Here is a 21,990-nt window from a genome sequence, read left to right on the forward strand (position 1 = left end):
TATTTACTTTGATATAATTTTAAAATATTTCTTATACTATTTCATAGTTTTTATCTTTTAATATATTATTTCAAGTTTAAAACTTAGAATTCGGAATGGTCCAATAAAGATTATAGTTCATAGATGTTGATAATTATAATAAAACTTAAATCAAAATCAAATTAATACTAATGCAAAAAGAAAATCAATTCAACACTAAGAATGACAATAATATTGAATATTTGTTCTTTAGTTTTACATTGGTTTAGACAATTAAAATACATAATCTAATTTTAATTTTCCTTAAATATTTAGTAATGTAACTAATATTATTAAACTTATTTTAGCATGATTTAGTACTTTTAAATTATGATAATTTTCCTTATGACTTTGCAATATTTATTTTATATGATGATTTCATTATTATTTTTTATTGAATATTTTAGTGTCATCAGTACTCATCTCATATTTTGTGTTATTTTCTTAAGAAACACCTTAGATAATTGTATTTTGGTTGGACTAAAGAAATATTTGGAGCACAAGTTAATCATATGTTTGTATGCAAACTTTACCGAAAAAATCCAAAAATCTGAAAAATCCGAGGTTTATTAGTTTGGTTTGATTTATAAATTTAAAAATTCGACACAATAGTTTGGTTTGGAATTTGAAAAATCCGAACCAACCCGAGGTTGTAAAACCCAAAAAAATTTAAATTTTATTAATTTGATTTAGTTTATAAATTTAAATTTTTTACACAAATAATTTGATTTGATATTTAAAAAATCCGAACCAACCCGATATGTACACCCTACCTCACTTTGTAAGATTGTAATGAATATATTGTTGTTGTTTGGTAAGCAATTGGTTATTCCTTCTACATCAATACAACCCCAATCCCCAAGTTGCAATCATTAGATCTCTACCATAAAAAGTCTGGCAAAATTAGGTAGTATCAAAACTAGTGCATTAACCTTGTGAGGGGTGCACTAATAACTTCACAACCTTTTATAAACCACGTGTAATATCTTGGTAGCCCCAAAAATCCCCCCAAACTAGTATATAGTATGTAGTAGGGTTTTTGGCCATGGTTACACTGATTCTATCTACTTTTGGATCAATTGAAATATAATTGTGACGAACCGAATTTTGTACCTAGACCACGATAGAAAACTTAAAGAGCTACTATCCATAAAATGAATGGCCATTACCATGCATGAATCAACATATATATGAAAATAAGAACATAATAGTGTTCCCTTAACGTTGTTTGGTTGGTTTTGAAGTTTAAAAGATAAAAAAGGACTTTTGATATATACATGTATCACGAGATATATGAGTCCAAAATTAAGTGTAATTTGTTCTACATATATTTTATACAAGTGGATTCGCATGTATATGTGATACATAAAAAATTTTGGTCGCCTCCCTCGCCTCTCTCCCGTCTCGCCCGTCACTCTCCTATGTAATCGATATCATAGATACATGTGAATCATGCCGATACATACAAATACATATATCTAGTGTGATAGTGTAATTAACATGTATCTGAGATACAAAACGAATCTCTCTCATATCTCTCCTTTTTTAGTGTATTTTGTAGCAAATACATATATCTAAGTGTATCTTCCTCAATATATGGTAGGAAACTCTTAATAAATGGTAAGATACGTAATATTTTGAAAGTATAGGTAATAATACTCCCTCCGTTTCAAAAAGAATGACCTGCTTTCCTTTTTAGTCTGTTTAAAAAAGAATGACCTCTTTCTTTTTTTGGTAACATTTTAATTTAAGCTTTCCACGTGGCACGTTTAAGGGCACAAGATTAAAGGACAATTTTGTACATTTGACATAACTTTAATTTAGGACCACAAGATTCAAAAGTCTTCATTATTTTCTTAAACTCCGTGTCAAGTCAAACTAGACCATTCTTTGTGAAATGCAAGGAGTAGTATATATGGTAGTGCAGTGTGTCTAATTATGTAGTTTTTTCCTAAAATTTATCATATATGCCCCAATATTTTTTACAAATACAGAATATAAATTATATTATATTAGAAAAATAATTAGTTTCAAATTTTTTCTTACTTTTTTCTCTTTTTTCATTCACACTTTTTTTTCCTTATATTTTTACACTAAAGAATAGATAATGTATAAGTACCTCATAAACTATGACCGAAATTTCAACGGTACACTTTAATTCAACTCGAGTCTTATTACCCCTTTGAACTCAATTTTTTTGTATTTTCTTACATTTTTTGTGCAGATGTGACAACTTCAACCATGTAAAGTTAAATGCGTTGTATTTAAACTTTTTTTAAACTAAGTTAATACACATAATTTTTTAAAAACTTTTTTGCCTTGTATTTAGACTTTTTTTTTCTTCATATTTTCAAGTTCATTCATTGTTTTTTCTCTTTTTATCTATTTATTTTATTTATTCTATTTATTTTCTTTGTCTTTCCTTTTGATTTGATTTCAAATTTAATTCTATATGTCTTGTATTTACAATAAGTTAATTTCTGACTGATATCAAAATAAGTGAAGAAAATTAAATAAGACAACAAACAAATAAAAATGTCAAAAATTAAAGGACATTTTGTAAGAAAAGAAATTATTATTATTTTTAAAAAAAGTTACACATAATTTTTCAAAATTAATTCAAAAGTAAAAGGATAAAAATTAATGAAAGAGAAAAAAATTAAAAAGTTTAAAGTGAGGAGGGAACTAAATATTTTACAAAGAAAAAAATATAAATAATTATATATATAAGTTTTAATGTCAACAATTAAGTGTACTAAATAATGTAAATAGACCAATTAAAAAAAGGACATATGTCCAATTTTTTCATTGTTTACTTGCCTTCAAGAGGAGTACTTACTACTCCACTATAACATTGATGATTTTGATATAGTAATAGATTAATTAGTATTTTATATTTATTAATTTAAAATAAAGATAAATATTATACATTCAAATTCATAATTTTATAATATTCAAATCTTAATACAATATATTAATATTTAAATGTGTATTTAAAATCAAGTTTTTTAATCTTGACATACATCTTGAAATCAAGCATTTTAGATAGAAAATGTCATATATAGTTTAGGAGGGTAATAATCACAGCTCTCCATAGTTCAGGTAGTAGACTAATCAAATATGAATAATTTAGGATATTTTTTTTTGAGGTACTACCTCTATATAAATATATTCCCTTGCCAAAGTTCCTTCAATACATTCAAAAACTCTTTGATCATTCAATTACCAATCCCTACAATGAATATTGACTCTACAATACTAATGATGAAGAAATTACTTCTATTTTTGCTCCTCATTTACATGGTGGTGACACCGCCATCGACTAAGGCGAATGTGATCACATGTGACACGGTAAACGATAGTGTAATACCGTGTCTTAATTATGTAACGTATGGTGGAAATGTATCGGAAGAATGTTGCAAGTCCTTCATATCATGTTTAAATTATCTGTTCATGCATAAAGGATCTTTTCTTCACAGCCACCAACATACTAGTTAAACGTACCGCTAATATCCCTGAGAAATGTGGAATCAAGTTTCCTTTCAAAATTAGCAAGGATGTTGATTGCTCAAAGGTTCTTTGAAAGAAAATGAGGTCACTCTTTCTATATGTATATAATGAATAAAACTAATGTGTTTAGTGATCTTGATGAAGAATAAACACTTTTATCTATGAAAATCTTTTATTTAAAAGGTTTAAATATACATCTGAATAATACAATTTAAAATATATAGATTTTTCGGCATATTTATATTCATGTTACTATATAAATGATTTAGATATATATTCTTTTCGATTGATTGAAGTGAAAGAATCAACTTTACTTTTATATATATATATATAAACACATGGATATTTTGATCCTTCTCACTTAGTTTAGAGGTATATTTAGTCATTCTTACACATAATTTTTTTTAAAATTTCTTAATTCAAGGCTAATTTAGGTTTATTGCCTTTATGATCAAATTTATTTTTTACTAAATGTCACGCTCGAGCCTACACCCTAGACGTGACCGACACTTGAGAACCATTGCTGGTTTCCAAGCAAATCCTTGGCCTGACTGACTACTTAGCGGAAGACTTACTCAAGCGATAAAAGACTTAAAAACATAATTTTTGAATATTTAGACTCTAAAAACTCAACTCAAACTGTCTGTAAAATACTCAATAATATAAGTATAACAGTTTGCTAAAACATATCAAGGAAAAATAAATATTGAAAGACTCCTCAACTCTATATATCTATGAAGCCTCTATTAATAAAGATGGATGTCGGGATAAGACCACGATATCTCAAGACAACTGACCAGAACATAAATGTGAAGTCCCCAGAATGCAAAGAGGCTCACATAAACTATCTGTGCAAAGTGATCTCAACAAAATGCATGTTGATGATCTGAACACCTGTATCTGCATCATAATAAGATGTAGGTCGAATAACATCAGTACATCAAATGTACGGGTATGTAATATGGTTGAATAAAAAAATAAATTGACTGAAAGCCACTCAACTGAATCAATACATGAACATGAAGTGAAAACCATTTGAACTCTATAATAAGATATGCAATAAAAGCAATATGAAAATAATATACTTTACTTTGTGGGGAGTTTCTCTAACCAACAACCATTACTCTGAGTCTAGCAATGATACAACGTTTCACCCACGTTGCAAGGGTCATCCTATACCTTGTTGGGGTATAGGATGATTCTGTAACTATGAATTCATCTAATAGACATTCTCAGAGACAGTGAGGAGTCGCACGAAGAATCAGTGCTATCCTATCCTAGGCTGGCTACGTAATTTTATGAGACTTTTGAGTTATAATAGACTCTTACCCAATTCGGTGCTCGATACGACTCCCAAAATAATCAATATAACTTTATGCTCAAACACCCTTTACAAAGAAAGGGACTATTACTTTGTTGAAATATAATTGTCATGATCCGAGTTTTGTACCTAGACCACGATAGGAAACTTAACGACCTACAGTCAATAAAGTGAACCCTAGTTATGACTGTAACGACCTGTTCCCGTCGTTATAGAAAATTCAAAGGGGAAAAATTTTGGCTGGAAAACTTTTTGGTAGTAACTTGAAATTTTCTAACCTAGTCCAGATTTGGACGAAATCAGAGTCAGTGAGGTCTAGAAAAATCTGGTAACAAATGAGAGGTTTAATATGAAATGTGATTATATGAGTGGATAGCTAAGACGTTAAGGAACCCGTACGACTTTACAGAATTAAATTCGGGTGAGTAGAACTCCCAAAACTGATCTTAGCGTGAACGGGTATTTTCTGAGTGTCATGGGATGAAGGTGTGTTGTGAAATGGGGGTTTGAAATTCTTAAATTTGCTCACTGGTTCTTAATTTGACTAAAGAATACATCTCTCACCTATGTATCCGGATGTCTGCTGATATATTTGAAAGTCCAGTGATGTATCCGGATGTCCTATCCCCTCTCTGATACATACATCCCTCACCTATGTATCCAGATGTCTGCAAATGTATTCGAAAGTCCAATGATATATCCGGAACTCTAGTGATGTATTCGAAATTCATAAATTTTAAGGGATTTCTGTAATTTGGAAAAGAGTAGGGAATTGATGTAATTATCTCTTAACAATATGAGATTTAGGTAAATTATAAAAAATAAATGTATATATGTAATTATAAATAATAATATATTTTCTATGAAGATTGAGGTTGATAGGAAATAACGTGTGAAGCACATTTACATAGACTTGTATATAAATATATACATTCTCTTGGCAAAAATCCTCAAATACACTTTGAAGAAGAATTCTTTGATCACTCAACTAATAATATAATTCCTACAAAAGTTAGTGACTCTACAATGCCAAATAGCAAGAAGTTACTTCTATCTTTCCTCCTCATTTGCATGGTTGTGACGCCACCACCAGCTAAGGTGGTGGCGATCACATGTGGTACAGTACACAATATCATGCATCCATACTGTCATAAGTATGCATTGTTTGGTGACAGTTTTCCGTCAGAATGTTGCAACGAGCTTAAATCTCTCATATCTAATATAACTATCAGTGCAGACCGTCAAAGTGCGTGTTCGTGCATGAAGGGTTTAGCCTTCACTGAAAAACAAGTGAACCGTCTGGCTAGTATCCCTGAGCTATGTGGTGCCAACCTTCCTTTCAAAATTGGCAAGGATGTTGATTGTTCAAAAGTGAATTGAAGAAAAGAGTGACTTAGTGGTTACTCTTTAGCATATGAGCTACCTAATAATTAAAAATAATGTGTTCCTTGTTATGATTTATGTGTATATTATATGGAATCACCTTAAATAAATAATGCTAATGTTGTATTTATATAACTATTCTTATGAAGAGTAAAAGGTGTTGGAAATCTTACAGAAAATACCTTTATCATGAATATTGATATGGAGTTCACCAACGCTTTTACTTCACCGCGAACTTATTTTTCCAACAAAAGGAAGCCCTTATAGTTCTATATCTATGAGAATTCTTACATTCTTTAAACTTTATCTAAAATAGAAAACTATTTTAGTTCAGTTTCCCTGAAAAAGCACTTTTGGCTGTTTGAAAGGAAACTGAAAATTAATTTTTCCTGAAAATATATTTATTTAATAGTATTTGATGATTTTAGTAAAATTAAAGATAAATAACAATGTTTAAGTGATATAATAATATTTAGTTAAGAGTTCAGATGTAATAAAGGAAATGACTTTAATCACTAAGTAACCTCCAAGATTGATGACAAAATTAAATTAAAAGACCAACTAATATCCAAATACAAGTCTAGTGCTAAAGTGTAGTGTATCTAGAAGGAATAAAGACAGTAGATACAAAAAAGAGTTGGAATCCAGCCATATGATCTTTTTCAAGGTGTTAACCTTTGATAAAAAGACAAGCTCTAATACCAATGGAAAGAAACTATGTACTAACAATTATTTCAAGGAATCTGATTTCTAAAGTCGTATTAGAACAAAAAGTAAATAACATATGATTTTTCATGGAAAATTTTCTTACTTAAGGGAATTAAAAATCACGATCTACATTGTGTAAGATTTTCAATAACCTTCACTAACTTTAAAGAGCGGTTTCAGATTGCAACTTTATAATCTAAGGGAACTCTAGTACCTTAACTCAACAGGGAACTCTAACTGTTGTAGCAACTCTGCAAGAAGATAAACTCTCTTCTTATTACAAACCTCACAATGATCACACCTTTAGCAATGTTTATGTGCATTATGATGAGATTTGCATTCATGTTGGGTTGTTAGTTTCTCTCCTACTCTATTTATGGTAACCTTAGTCCCATTCTAGGATGAATGTTCCCAAGGGGGAGATATTGTACCACCTCAGAAATCAGACGTTGAGTTCGAGTTAGAAAAGTTCAGAAAAATTTTGCAGAAAGTCTGGTGCTACGACTTGACCTACAAACCTTCGAGAATTCTAGGGGTCGTAGGAAGGGTTTTGTAGGACCTTGTTTGAATTTTTAGAAATTTCAAAGTCTCTGATGATGAGTTACAATTTGATAAGATAAGCCGTCGAATGGACAATAAACTGTAAGTGGTATCCGTAGGATGTTTATGTACTTATGGATTTTGGAGGATAAGTGATTTACGGTTAAAGACTACGATTCATAGTCTTGGTTACAAGTCGTAGAAGGGTCTCGTAGAATTGAGATTGGACTTAGGTAAAAAAAATTGGTACTGTGAGGTCTACAAGTGAGGTCTACGGACCGTAGACCAGATGAAGAGTCATATGACTTATTCAAATTTTCAAGCTACAGTCGAGGATCTATGGTTTGAAAGGACACAACGTAGTCCGCCCTACAGACCGTAGACCCCTAACCGTAGGTATGTCTGACAGTTAATTCATAAGGGTATTTGGGTTTTTTCTTATGCACTCAATGCCTGTACATTGTCGTTTTGATCCTATTCCTAAGCCCCGTAACTGATTTTCAATTCCTAAAACTACTCAAACCCTCTCATTCTCTCAAAATCCAATTCTCATGTCCATCCTCTCCAATTCTCTCTCAAGCTCAAGGAAGAAAAGCTAGGGTTTTAATCTTTAAGGTTTTCTCCCTCTGTTGCTCTGCTAGGCTTTGATATCAAGGTATGTGGGAATTCACCAATGGATAACCTTTCATCAATTGGGTCCCAAAAGGGTTTTAATCTCCAATGTCAATTTCACCCAATTCTTAAGGGGTTTCATGTCAATCTTCATGTGTCCAATTTATTATGATTCAATTGTTGATTTTATACTTTATTATGTATGATTTGACTTAAATACATGGTATATAATTTATTTCATATGGACCGATGCTTATACTTTGATTTCTACTAATGAACTATGAAATTATGATTATGAACTTGATAAGATATTTATGCATGTTTTATGAAAAGATGAATTATGACTTAAGGATATTTTTCAAGTTAAGTATCAATGATTTGTGAAAGGTTTTCTCACAATTGAAAGGAAATCATTATTTAGATGCTTAGAGAGGCACTTGTCTATAAATTACTTTATGAAATCATGGTTTTGAAAGGAGCTAATCTTATATGATCTTATGATTTTGATTGGTGGTTGATTATTGTCTTTCCTAATGTTATGCTTTAAAAATTGACTTTATCTATTTCGTGGGGATTTAACTTAGCACCGAGAGAACGGTCACGACTCGAGCCTACACCCTGGACGTGGTCGGTACTCGAGAACCATTGCCGGTCCCCAAGCAAACCCTCATCCTGACTACAAGTGGAAAACCAACTCAAGCAATAATAGGCATAAAACTAAATTAAATCCGTTAAACTCAAGTACTCAACTCATAAGGTCTGGATAATACTAATATAAATACTTATAGTTTGTAAAACAACTCAAAAGAAAGTAACTACTAAAAGACTCCTCAACTCTAACTATCTATGTAGCCTCTATTACTCAAGATTGATGTCGGTACAAGACCCATGACATCTCAAGACACTGACTAGAAAATAAATGTGATGTCTCCTAGAATGCAAGGAGGCTCACCCAAGCTATCTGAACATGTTGATGACCTTGAACACCTGTATCTACATCATAATAAGATGCAGGTCAAATGATATCAGTCTTTTGAATGTACGTGTATGTAAGAAAACTGAATACATAAATATAACTGAACTGATAAGACTGAAGAATACTCACCTCAACTTAACTCCAATACAAAAGCAATAATAAGAGATGCAATGTTTAAAGCTTCATAAATAGAATATATTAACTCAAGGATGTATATAAAAATATAGTAACTTAGGATTAGAGTTTCAAAAAGGATCTGGAACTCAAAAACTCAAAATCAACTCAACAAAAGCTCTTGAACTTTTATCTTAAACTCACTTTAGTTTTGAATGTGAATTAGGAATTATGATCAGAACATGTAGGAATTCTCAAAGGTAAATGGAGCCTTTAGGAGCTAATACAATGAAGGGAAACATAGCCACAACTTAAAGGAACATACGCCGGATGAAACAAAGAAAAGAATCGGTCAATACTATTTGGTGTACTGCTGGCGCGCCACCCCAGGGCCAGAACTTCAGAAATCAGGCCTTGGCGTACTGCTGGTGCGTCGCACCAGGGCCTGAACTACTGAAGTTCAACCTTGGGGCGCCGCCCCAGGCCCCTCCCCAACAACCCGACTAATTTTCAAGCTTAAATTAGGGTCCTAACTCGTTTGGAATAGGGAAAATTCTCCTAAACTCTTCTTAACTCTCAAACTTAACATGAATACATGAAGAATTCTACTTAATCTTTTTTGGGAACACAACTTTTACCAAAGATCCACAACACCAACTAATTCACATCCTACATTGTTAAAGGATTTATCAACAATCAAGAACTACTGAAGAATCCCTTAGATACAACGATTTCATGGGTAAATTAGATGTATGATGTGAGGCTAAACAAGTCCAATACTGTGAGAAGCCTTACATACCTGGAAAGAACAATTTTTTTGGCGAAACTCAATAAATCTTGAAGAACACTTGAAAACCTAGTTTTTCTCCTCACTCTAATTTCTCTAAGTTTTAGGAATGTGAAAAGGCGGTTTAGCATTTGATTATACCTTTAATTAGGTGAGGAAATATGTGTCTAGGTTTAGTAGGAAAAGTAAAAGACCAAACTACCTTTCTAAAAATGAATGAAATACCTTAAATAGAGAGGTTTCACTCAAGCGGGCATAACTTTTTACTCTGAGCTCGAAATTAAGAAAAATTGACGATGTTGGAAAGAGAACTAAAAGACCTTCAATTTGATAGGTTATGAGCCACCTAATTCTGTATGTGCTAAGAGATATGATCATTTGAAGTTGACCCAAGTAATATATCATATTGAAACTTAATCGGTAAGAAAACTTTCAACTCAACTTTGTACTAGGGGATTCTAGTTGCCTTAATTTGTATCCAAAATCATTCCCACATTAAAGACTTGACCTTAGAATTTAAGAACAACTCAGTACGACAATATACACAAATAAGGAATAGTTCGGGCCTTAGCTTAGAAATTTTCGGGGGTGTTACAAGAACTTTGAGGTAGAGGCTCAAAATGGGTAGTTTCTTGTAGCAATCTCCAGTTCCAAACTACGTTCCCCCGTAGGTTGTCTTAAATGACTTAGCTAGTGGATCCACATAGCATAAATGAATAATACAGAGTTCTACCTTGGCAAAGTAAGCTATCTCTTTTTGGTGTGAGGGTTACACCGGATTCCATGTCATTTCCCGCACGGTCTATTGTTAGTTAAAGCTAATATCCACAAAATAACTATGATTTTTCTTAATTCTTTACATCATGTCTTTTTATTAATGTTTGACCTTGCCTCATTCCTTTATGATTTTTGCTTTCTAAACTTTTAAACGTTCTACTTGGTTATGCATTACACAATTTTAGCCCATTATGATATCATTCTATGCATATTTCCCCATACTTAGTATATTCCTTGTACTAATGCATATTTGTGTCTATATTATCTCATGATATAGGGTCAGACGTTCCTCCACAAGCTCGTGACTAGTGTATTTCTTTTGCTTGAAGATTTGGCGAGTCCTCATGTTTCGATGTCCATGTCACCTATGCTATGTTTCTTTCATGCTTTTGTTTAAGACTTTTATGTGGTGTATGGATTACATCTCAACCACTCTTATACTATTTTAGAAAAGTTTGTCAAGACATAGTTACAGTCCGCACTTATGTTCAGACTCTTGCTATGAGATGAGACGTTTTTACCTATTCTCTCTTTAGTTGTAATTCCTTATGCATTATGTATGTCAAGTGACTTGTGTAGGGCTTTTCGGAATCATATATACCATGTCATGTTTAGGATATACTTTGGATCGTGACATCACCCTAACCCAAGACAAAAGGGAAAGATGCAGAATGCATAGGTTTACCACCTAAGGTGGATAGTTTTTTACAACCTTAAAATCGACCTTGAGATCCGTAGACAGTCCTCTAGGCATATAAATGGTTATTGACAAAACTTAACGATTAAGCAGGGAAAATAATAAGAATAGAAGAAGTGCATTGCATTGTGATCAAGATGATTTTTCTTGATAATCAAATACTTCAAAATAATTAATAATATTTTTGGTGGAGATCAACTAAATCCTAAGGAGTTCTGCATCATCTTAGTCGAGAAATACGCTACTTCAACATTTAAATCCCCAAGATAATCAACAAAAAATAACCAAGGAAACAAATAGTATTGTACCACATTACTTATCAATAAAATTACTCCTATGTTTCTTCATATTTATTTTATATTTGCAATTATTTTCCATATAAAAAAAAATTGTTGCAAACACTTGCATATAATTATTTTAAATTTGAGAGTTGAATGAGTACAATGCAAAATGAGAAGTTTGTGTTAATTTATTCATGAGTGATGTGTATTCTGCGTAACTTGCCAAGGGGCATATAGATCCCCAATTTCAAGGGTCTATCTCAAGGAAAATGTAGCTCCCTTCTATAGTTCTATTGCTTATCACTTCTTACGAATGCCCTGGTGCAGAAGTGTGAGAGATTGACTATATATATGAATGATTTTAGGAGAGGTAGAGATAGGCCGAAGAAGCTAAGTTTAGGGAGATGTGATTAGAAAGGAGATGATGCAATTTCAATTTATTGAAGAAGAAGTGATCTTAGATAAAGAGTATGAAGGACAAAAACTAGGCCAAAATTTTAGTATATATCAGTGCATTGTCTTGCAGTTCGTTCATATTTGTAGTCATAGTATTGCAACTAGTAGTTTCCTATCTTTTGATTATCATTTTATTTTGTTGTAGTTTATGTTCAATTACTATCTGTTATTTTTTTGTTATTCTTTATATTTTTTGTACTTTCGTTACTTTGTTTCAGACTGCACGCTTTGAAATGCTTTTCCTTGAGCCGATAGTTTATCGCAAAAATAACCTCCTTACCTCTAAGATAAAGATAAATTTTGAGTATATTTTACTCTTTCCAAACCTAATGACTTTGTAAGATTGCAATGAATATATTATTGTTGTTAGGTAAGCGAGTGGTTATCCCTTCTGCATCACTATAACCCCAAACCAAAAGTTGCAAGCATATCATTAGTCTCTAAGGGATGACAATGGGGCGGGGCGGATGCGGGGTGGGTTTAAGGCTATGCGGGGCAGGAGCGTTTAAGGTTGTGTGGGGCGGATTGAAAATGTAAAAAAAGTTATGCAGGACGGAGAGGGGCAAATTAAAATTTTTACTGGTTAAGCTCAATGTAACACCCCGTATCCGAAAATAGAGATTTCAGATTTCTGGTGTTACAGGTGGCACTCACGGACACCATCCACGGATCGTAGATGGACTCACGGTCCGTCCTGTAGGTCTGTGGTTTGTGACAGAAAATTTCCCCAGAACTCAGTCAGAAAATTTGGCTAAGTCCCGACTCACAGACAGACTCACGGTCCGTAGATCAGACCACGGTCCGTGGTCTGTGTCCGTGGATCAGACTTCCCTTATCAGCCTCTGACACAAACTACGGTCGACCAACACAGACCGTCATTCGATCCACGGTCCGTAGGTCTGACCGTAGATGAGGTTAGCAGCTAGTTAGATGAAAAATATTGATGGGTCAACTTCAGATGGTCATAACTTTTAGGAAAAAAATGAATTATGTGTACCATAACCTATGGTTAGATAGATAATTGAATTATCTTTCCAACGCCACTGAGTTTGCTAAATTCTGACCTCCGAGTAAAAAGTTATGCCCGTTTTAGTGAAGCCCTGTCGGGCAGACTCGACCTACGGACCCAATCGACGGACCATAGGTCCATTCCGTCAGTCACTCCGATAGCAATTAATTCTGCGGTCTTTTGGTCTTTTCCTATTTCGTTTAACCCCTAAGATACGTCGTTTAGACCCTAAATCATGAGGTTTAAATTAGTTTAAGCCTAGAAACATAACTAGAACTTACCTTAGTCAAAATCATTAATCAAAACTTAGAAAATTAGAATCAAGAGAGGAGAAAAAGGTCAAGAACCCTAGTTCAAGAACACATCAAGGTTCCATCAGTTCTTGCCCCGAAATCAAAAGATTTCTCCGTGGAATTCGTCACCAGGTATGTGGGATTTCACTAGTGGGTTCCTTTCGCCCATTAGGTCCCTAGAATTCAGTCAGATTCTTGATTCTATGATTATGAACAGACCTAGGGTTTCTAGAATTATAGCAGATCATCATGAATTAGTTATTTAAATGTTCCAAATCAGATTATCATGTTATTGCTCAGTTTATCGCATGAATTTCAGNGGTTATGGCACCAAGTAAGCAATGGATGCAACTTGTTGATGATCGACTAAATGAGACCTACTTTATCGGAGTGGAAAAATTTTTGAATTATGTTTTTCAAAGGACAAGAGAAATGTATGAAATACGATGTCCATGTGTTAAATGTTGTAATACCACATTAGGAACACGTGAGACAGTCAGAACACATTTAAAAGTATATGGAATAATTAAAAATTATACCTTTTGGTATCATCATGGGGAAGTCTTAGGTGAGCTAGAATTACAATGTGAAGATGGAGATGATAATGAAGTAGAAAATTGTGAGAATGAGGATGAAATACGAGAAATTTTGAGAGATTTCTATCCTAATCATGATGGACACACTTTAGATGTTGGTTGTGATGATTCACTTGAAGAGGAACCAAATGTTGAAGCTAAAAAGTTTTATAGCCTATTGGGAGATGAGAAGCCACTGTATCAAGGTTCAAAAATTTTAAAACTTTCAACTTTGATTAAGTTGCTTCACATAAAAAGTATGGGTCGTTGGAGTAATGAGTCATTTACAATGTTGTTAAAAATGTTAAAAGAGGAGTTGTTGCCAGATGAAGCCGATTTGCCAAATACATATTATGGGGTAAAGAAGGTAATTCAAAATCTTGGGCTTTCCTACGAAAGAATTGATGCTTGAAGAAATGATTGCACGTTATATTGGAAGGAGGATAACTTACTTGATTCTTGTAAAGTTTGTGGTGAATCTAGATGGAAAGTCTATAAACGTAACGGGGAAGCAAATAACAAAAAGGGTAAAAAGGTTACATAAAAGATTTTACGCTATTTTCCATTAAAGCCTAGGCTTCAAAGGTTATTTATGTCTTCAAAGACATCTTCTCTAATGACATGGCATCATGACCAAAGAGTTGATGATGGAATAATGAGGCACCCAGCTGATTCAATGGCACGGAAATCATTTGATGAACTTCATCCTTCATTTGCAGCCGAGCCTCGTAATGTACTACTTGAACTTGCGAGTGATGGTTTTCAATCATTTCGGAATGCAAAAACCTCATATAGCATTTGGTCGGTGGTACTTATTTCTTATAACTTACCACCTTGGTTGTGTATGAAACAAGAAAACTTTATCATGTCCATGCTTATTCCTAGTCCAGATAGTCCAGGTGATGCAATTGACACATATCTTCAACCTTTAATAGAAGAATTGAAGGAGCTATAGAATATTGGTATTGAGACTTTTGATGCATCAACCAAACAAAAATTTAAGCTACATGCTTCTTTGTTATGGACCATCAATGACTTTCCAGCATATGGAAAATTATCTGGATGGAGTACCAAAGGAAAATTGGCATGCCCATGTTGCAACAAGGATACTTCCTCAATCAGATTGGCCAATTGTAAGAAAGAAAGTTTTATGGGTCATCATCATTATCTTCCTCGTAATCACAAATGGAGGAATGATAAGAAGTCCTTTGATAGTACAGAAGAGAAGAGGCTCCCACCGAAAAAACGTTCTGGTATTGAGATTCTTCATCAAGTTCAAGATCTTGAAGGGTTGCAGTTAACAAAGGAACCAAACAAAAGAATCAAAATATCACATGATAGTCGAAAAGACAATTGGAACAAGAAGAGTATCTTTTTTGAACTTCCATATTGGGAGTCTATTTTGTTGCGACATAATTTGGATGTTATGCATATTGAGAAAAATATATGTGATAATTTTTTGGGGACAATTATGAATGCCAAAGGAAATACCAAGGACACTATTAATACTCGGCTAGATTTGAAAGAAATGAATATAAGGCTGGAGTTGCACCCTATCCAGAAAGGTGAAAAATATGAAGTTCCAACTGCATGTTACACCTTATCTCCACAAGAAAAGCACAATTTCTGCCTGTTTTTGAAGAATTTAAAGGTTCCAGATGGATTTTCATTCAATATTTCTCACTGTGTTAACTTGAAAGATCACAAAATTTCTGATTTAAAGAGTCATGATTGCCATGTTCTTCTCCAATATTTACTCCCTCTTGCACTACGTGGTATGTTGTCCAAAGAAGTGTGTGAACCACTAATTGAATTGTCTTTATTTTTTAATATGATTGGAGCTAAGTTATTAAGGATTGATGACTTGGAGCAGGTTGAGGCTCAAATTCCTATAACTCTTTGCAAGTTAGAAAAGGTATTTCCGCCTTCATTTTTTGATGTCATGGTGTAGTTGCCTATTCACTTAGCTAATGAAACTATGCTTGGTGGACCTGTCCAGTATCGATGGATGTATCCCATAGAACGATGGTTATATTTTTTGAAATCTCTCATTGGTAATAGGGCTTGGCCAGAAGGTTGTATTGCAGAGGGTTACATTGCAAATGAATGTATGAATTTATGTTCAAGATATCTGCATATAATTGACACAAAATTTAATAGGCCAGAACGAAACTATGATGGTGGTCTGAAAAAATCTGATGGAGGATTATCTCTATTTTGTCAATCTGGAAAAACATTGGGGGCTCCAAAACAGTGTGATCTTGAAGCAAATGAATTAGAGCAAGCACATATATACATACTGAAGAACTACGATGAAGTTCTACCATTTCTAGAGTATGATTTTTTTCTACACATCATACTTCATTGCCTTGTTTCTTTAGGATTATTTTTTTGTATGACATTTGTGGTTCAATTTAAATTTGTAGAGAGTTTGCACAAATTCATGTAGATTCTACTCAACACTTGTATGATGATGAATGGAACAGACAATTTATTGAATGGTTTCAAGATAAGGTGAGTAATATATACACATCAAATTTGGAAATCTAATATTGAGATACTCATTTAGAAGTGATCAATTTTATTTTGTTGATAGGTTGCACAATTGCATAAAGAAGATGATAGTCGGATCATGGAAGATCTCCTCACACTTTCATGTGGTCCTACTAAATATGTATTACGTTATAATGGTTACATTGTCAATGGATATAGATTCCATGCAAAAGCTTATGATAAAAATTTAAGGACTCAAAATTGTGGTGTGGTTGTCGTTGGTGAAACTGATAAACATAGTGACAACATTGATTACTATGGAGTTTTAACCGGTGTTCTTCAATTGCAATTCACGGGTAGAAGAGTTGTTTTGTTTGAATGCAAATGGTTTGATGCATATGATATGACAAAAGGAGTGAAAATAGATGAGTATGGTATTGTAAGTGTAAATTGGGGGCGATTTCTGAAAATAAATGAGCCTTTTGTATTAGTTGATCAAGCCTCTCAAGTATTTTATGCCAATGATAATTCCAATAGAGGTTGGTGTGTAGCGAGAAAGGTACAACCTCGTGATTCCTATGAAATTGTGCAACAAAAGGACAATGAATTTGAAGATTTAGAAAATTCTTCAAAAATAAACAAAAAAGAATGATTGAGGTGAAGTATCTCCTTAAGCTTTAGCATATTCATTATTATACATTTTGATACATGATTTTTGTTTGTACATTATTTTTATAGTGTCTTAATTTTTTTGCCAAGTATATGATTCTTAGAATGTTTTTTTCATTTTTTTTGTTAACACATTGTCTTTGTTTTTTTGTAGGTTTGATATGAAACCATTCAAGGATGAAAATTCGGTGGCATCTAAGGTGAAAACTACTACCAAATATGCATGTGTGGCACCGGGTGCTATAGGAAAGGGACGAGGAAGAGGACTTAAATCTATGTTGTCTTTAGGGGTGTCAAGAACTGATATTCCATTTTCGCCATCTACTGATCAAGTTATGCAGTACAATCAATTTACTGAAACAGGTATGGGTTTTTATTTTTATTTGTGTTATTAATTTTTATGAGAAATTTTAATACTATTTTTTTTTGTCGATTTTCTTATACTAGGTGTGGTTGCAAAGGGACGAGGAAAAGGTCTTAGATCTATGTCTAATGCTCAAGGAGTGCGAACAATGAACAAAAACTACTTGAGTGTTGAGAAAGGACATATTCCATCTTTTTCATCTACTGATGAACTTATGCAATACATCAAAACAAATTCATCAAGTATGATTCTACAATTTATTGTGTTTTAGAATTGCATTTAATTTATTGTTAATGTTTATCTGATATGATTTCTTGCACTAGGTGCTCAAGGGAAGTATCAAGGGCTTAAATCTATGTGCTCAATTGAAGATTCTGAAAATGAGGGGAGATCTTTCAATCAAAATAATCGTTATGTTAGTCAAAATATGTCAAGACCTTCTGCTGATCAAGGATGGTGAACAATGAATAAAAAGTTTTTGGCTTTTGAGAAAGAGCATATGCAAGCTGATGTTCCAATTTCTCTTTCTACTGATGATGTTATGGAGTCCACCCTAACATTTGAAACAAGTATGATTTCTTAAATTTTATTCTTTTTCAAAACTGAATTTAATTTGATTCAAGTACTTTTATTGATACAATTTCTTGCATTAGGTTTCTCTCAAAGATTGCGAACAATGAATAAAAAGTTTTTGGCTTTTGAGAAAAAGCATATGCAAATTGATGTTGCATTTTCTCTTTCGACTGATTATGCTATGGAGTCTACCCCAACATTTGAAACAAGTATGATTTCTTAATTTTTTTGCTTTTTCAGAATTTAATTTAATTTAATTTCTTGCATTAGGTTTCTCTTAAGGATTGAGAACAACATATAAAACTTCCTTGGCTCATGAGAAAGAGAATTTGCATTCTGATATTCCAATATCTCCTATTGATCAAGTTAAACAGTCTGCTCAAACAGCTGAAACAAGTATGCTTTCATTTCTGAAATCTATTTGATCACAAGTTTATCATATGTACAATATTTTCTACCATTTATAAATTATGTAAATGTAGGTTCATGTGCTACTGGAACGGATAAAAAGGTTCGAGGAAGTAACAAGTGCAAAGAAGTTGCATCGCTTGATATTGAACAAAAGCTAAAAGTGACATTTTACAATAATCGAACAGTTAGGAAGAATAGTAATCTATTTTCGAGGCACTTGAGAAAAATAGTTCATCATCGTAATATATGTCCGCTGGGAGTATCATCATGTAAACACATTAAGGAGGAAAAGCTAAATCACATATGGGCTGTTGTTAAGGTAATTGGATTAAGTATTTCAATTTCTTCTTGGGCTACTCTCTTCTTAGTACAATTCTCGTTGCTTAATTAGTGTGCTCCTTCATGTTTCAATTTGATACATTGTAGGATAAATTTGATAGTGATGACATGAATAGTCATCGAGATCATGTTTTGGGATGGATGAAAGAGTTATGGAATAAATGGAGAGGTCAATTGCATGAAAAGTATGTGAAGGGTATGCCTATCCAAGAGGCTCTTAAGAATATGCCAAAGGGGGTAGAAAAGAAGAAATGGGAGTGGTTGGTAAAAGAACATTTTACTTCAAAAGATTTTCAGGTTTGACATATTACCTAATTATGTAATTTGTTTCATACTATGATTTCATTTTGATAATTTATTTATAACATTTGAATTTAATGTTGTTACTTAAATATAGGCGAGAAGCAATAGAAACGCAATAAATAGAGCTAAGCTGAAGATGCTTCTTCATATTGGTAGCAAGCCAATTAGAGAGATTATATCAAAAGGTGTTATCATCAAATCTTTTTTTGTCTTAATATTGATGAACCGTTCTTTGACATGTTTACTTTTATGTAAAGGGCGAAAAAGATGGCAATCCACCAGATTTGGCAACTATCTTTTACGAGACTCGCAAGAAGAATAACACACTAGTTGATTCTGAAACAATCGAGAAGCCTGTTCGTTTGGTTAATTGAACATGTTCTTAACATTTAGTTATTATGGGATCTGGAAAAAAAAATTCTTCTATACACTCTGTAGGCTCAAATTCAAGAATTGGTGAAGTCTGAACCATCACTTTCTAGCATAGAAATTGTTGAGAAATGCTTTGGACCTCAAAGTCGTAGTCATGTATTTGGCTTTGGAGGTGGAGTAAAAGCAAGAGATTTGAAAGGTGGGACTTTCTCAAAAGCTGAATTGTTGGCTGAGTTACGTTCAACTCAAAAGGAAAACCAATCTTTGAAGGATTGCATGTCTAACTTTCAAAATGAGATGAAAGAACTGAAGCAATTGAAAGAATTTTTTTTAGCGCAACACCCTAATTATCAGCCTCCAATTCAAGAGAATGACTATTCGGATCCTTGATTATACCATGTGAGTAAAAACTTACCTGAAACATCAATTTATTATTCTGCTTCTGCGTAGCAAAGCTATTAATTGCTGGTTGTTTTATCTTAAAATATATTTGCACGTTTGATAAATTTTAGAATGATAAATAGTCTATAAATTTGGATCACTATTGAATAGTACTAACCTCATTCTAATGGAGAAAATATTGCAAAGAGCTCTGTCAATATCAGATTCTTCTAATTTCTGCTTCTTCAAAGCTAACTCGTGGTAAAATTTTACAGAGAAAATTGACTTTTGCCTATTTAAGGATTTTCAAGTGATGATAACAAACTCATTTAGAACATGTAAGCACTTCTTCCTCTCTTAACTTTAACTTTTTGTCTAAGTTTTGTTCCTTCGTTTGCGATTACAGTTTACTCGTCACAATATAAGTAATTCTTGATGTTTTATTGTACAATCGTCATAGCAACATTAAACTGACTGGAAACTCAGATTATTTTATGACAAAATGTTTCTAACTTGTGTAGTCATCGACTACACAAGTACATTTGCCATTGAACAGCCTGTTTGATTCCTCCAAAATACACACTGCTTTTATCTACATTTGCCACCAGTCCTGAAGCCTCTGAAAATTGCATAAAACATTTATGTAGATAGCTCAAAGACTTTATATCTCCCATGCAGAACATCAACAAGTCATCATCAAAGCTAAGTTGGATGATTTTTTGTCTCTTACACCTAGGATGGTAATGGAACTCATGGTTAGTGTGAAGGCTTTTTAAGACCCTTGTGAGATAATCCATGGCAAATACAAAGAGAAAAGGCGACATGGGATCCCCTTGCCTAACTCCTCTTCTAGCTTGGAATGGCTTTGTAGCTTTTCCATTGACCTGAAATGAGTAGGATACTGTAGTAACACAAAGCATAATCCATTTGATCATCACTACCGAAAACTTCATCTCATATAAAATTTGCTCCAAGAAGCTCCATTCAAGAGAGTCATAAGCTTTCTTCATATCCACTTTCACCATACACCTTTTAGAAATACCTTTCCTAGCATAACCTTTCACTAGTTCATGGCTTAGAATGATATTGTCATTGATTGCTCTCCCTGGTACAAATGTTGACTGGTTAGGATCAACTATGGAGCTCATCACCTTCTGTAACCTTGTTGTGATCACTTTAGAAATGATCTTATACAATACTGTACAACATGAAATAGGCCTATAATCCCCAATTCTTGTAGGACTGGCGACTTTTGGAATTAGACTCACCGATGTACAATTAATAGGTGGGCACATGGTTCCTGTTTCAAAAAACAATAATACTGCAGTTATAATACCCTCTCCCACTACTGGCCAAGCCCTCTTTAAAAAATGAGCATTGAATCTATCATATCCAGGAGCCTTCATATAATTTATTCCTTGCAATGCTATTATCACTTCCTCCCTTATCACTTTGGTTGCTAGTGTATTTGCTACTCCCTATTTAATGTATTTTCATTCTTCATGACAGTTGTACTCACACTAGGTATATTCATGAGCAGCTTTGCCCAACAGATCCTTATAAAATGTAATCACTTCCAATTCAATAGCTTCTTGCGTCTGAGCTTTAATGCCTTTTGAGGTCATGAGACATGTAATTGTATTTTGACCCACCCTTTTCTTCATGTTAGCAAAGAAGTATGGAGTATTTGCATCACCTAATTTTAGCCATTGTACTCTCGACTTGTGTTGCATAACACTTTCTTCAATCCTACTCCATTTCTCCAATTGTATTTGCAGCTCCTTTTCATGCTGTCTGTTGAGGGCTACTGCTTTAGGATCCCTCAAACTCTTTTGTAGACTATGCAGTTGGCCTCTGATATCTTTGACCCTGTTACTCACTTCTTTAAACTCCATAATGTTGAGTTGTTTAAGGTTTGTTTACACCCTTTTTAGCATTCGCCATATGTCGTTCATATCCTTCTTATGTCTTCCTACCTATGCTTCTTTCACTTGTTGTAAAAACTCTGGATGCTCAGCAACATAATTG

At 33.2% G+C, this 21,990-nt stretch overlaps 1 protein-coding gene across 1 annotated transcript; it reads left to right on the forward strand.

The window, feature by feature from the left end:
• Window positions 1–18,046: 18,046 nt before the first annotated feature.
• Window positions 18,047–19,974, forward strand: LOC125873943 (uncharacterized). Its single transcript, XM_049554764.1, has 7 exons — window positions 18,047–18,152; window positions 18,237–18,365; window positions 18,639–18,886; window positions 18,994–19,203; window positions 19,304–19,396; window positions 19,467–19,565; window positions 19,648–19,974. The coding sequence occupies exons 1-7, from the start codon at window positions 18,047–18,049 to the stop codon at window positions 19,969–19,971; spliced, it is 1,209 nt and encodes a 402-aa protein (XP_049410721.1). The 3' UTR covers window positions 19,972–19,974.
• The last annotated feature ends 2,016 nt before the right edge of the window (window positions 19,975–21,990 follow it).

The sequence above is a fragment of the Solanum stenotomum genome, chromosome 8, assembly GCF_019186545.1.
Source record: "Solanum stenotomum isolate F172 chromosome 8, ASM1918654v1, whole genome shotgun sequence".
Classification (NCBI taxonomy): Eukaryota; Viridiplantae; Streptophyta; class Magnoliopsida; order Solanales; family Solanaceae; genus Solanum; species Solanum stenotomum.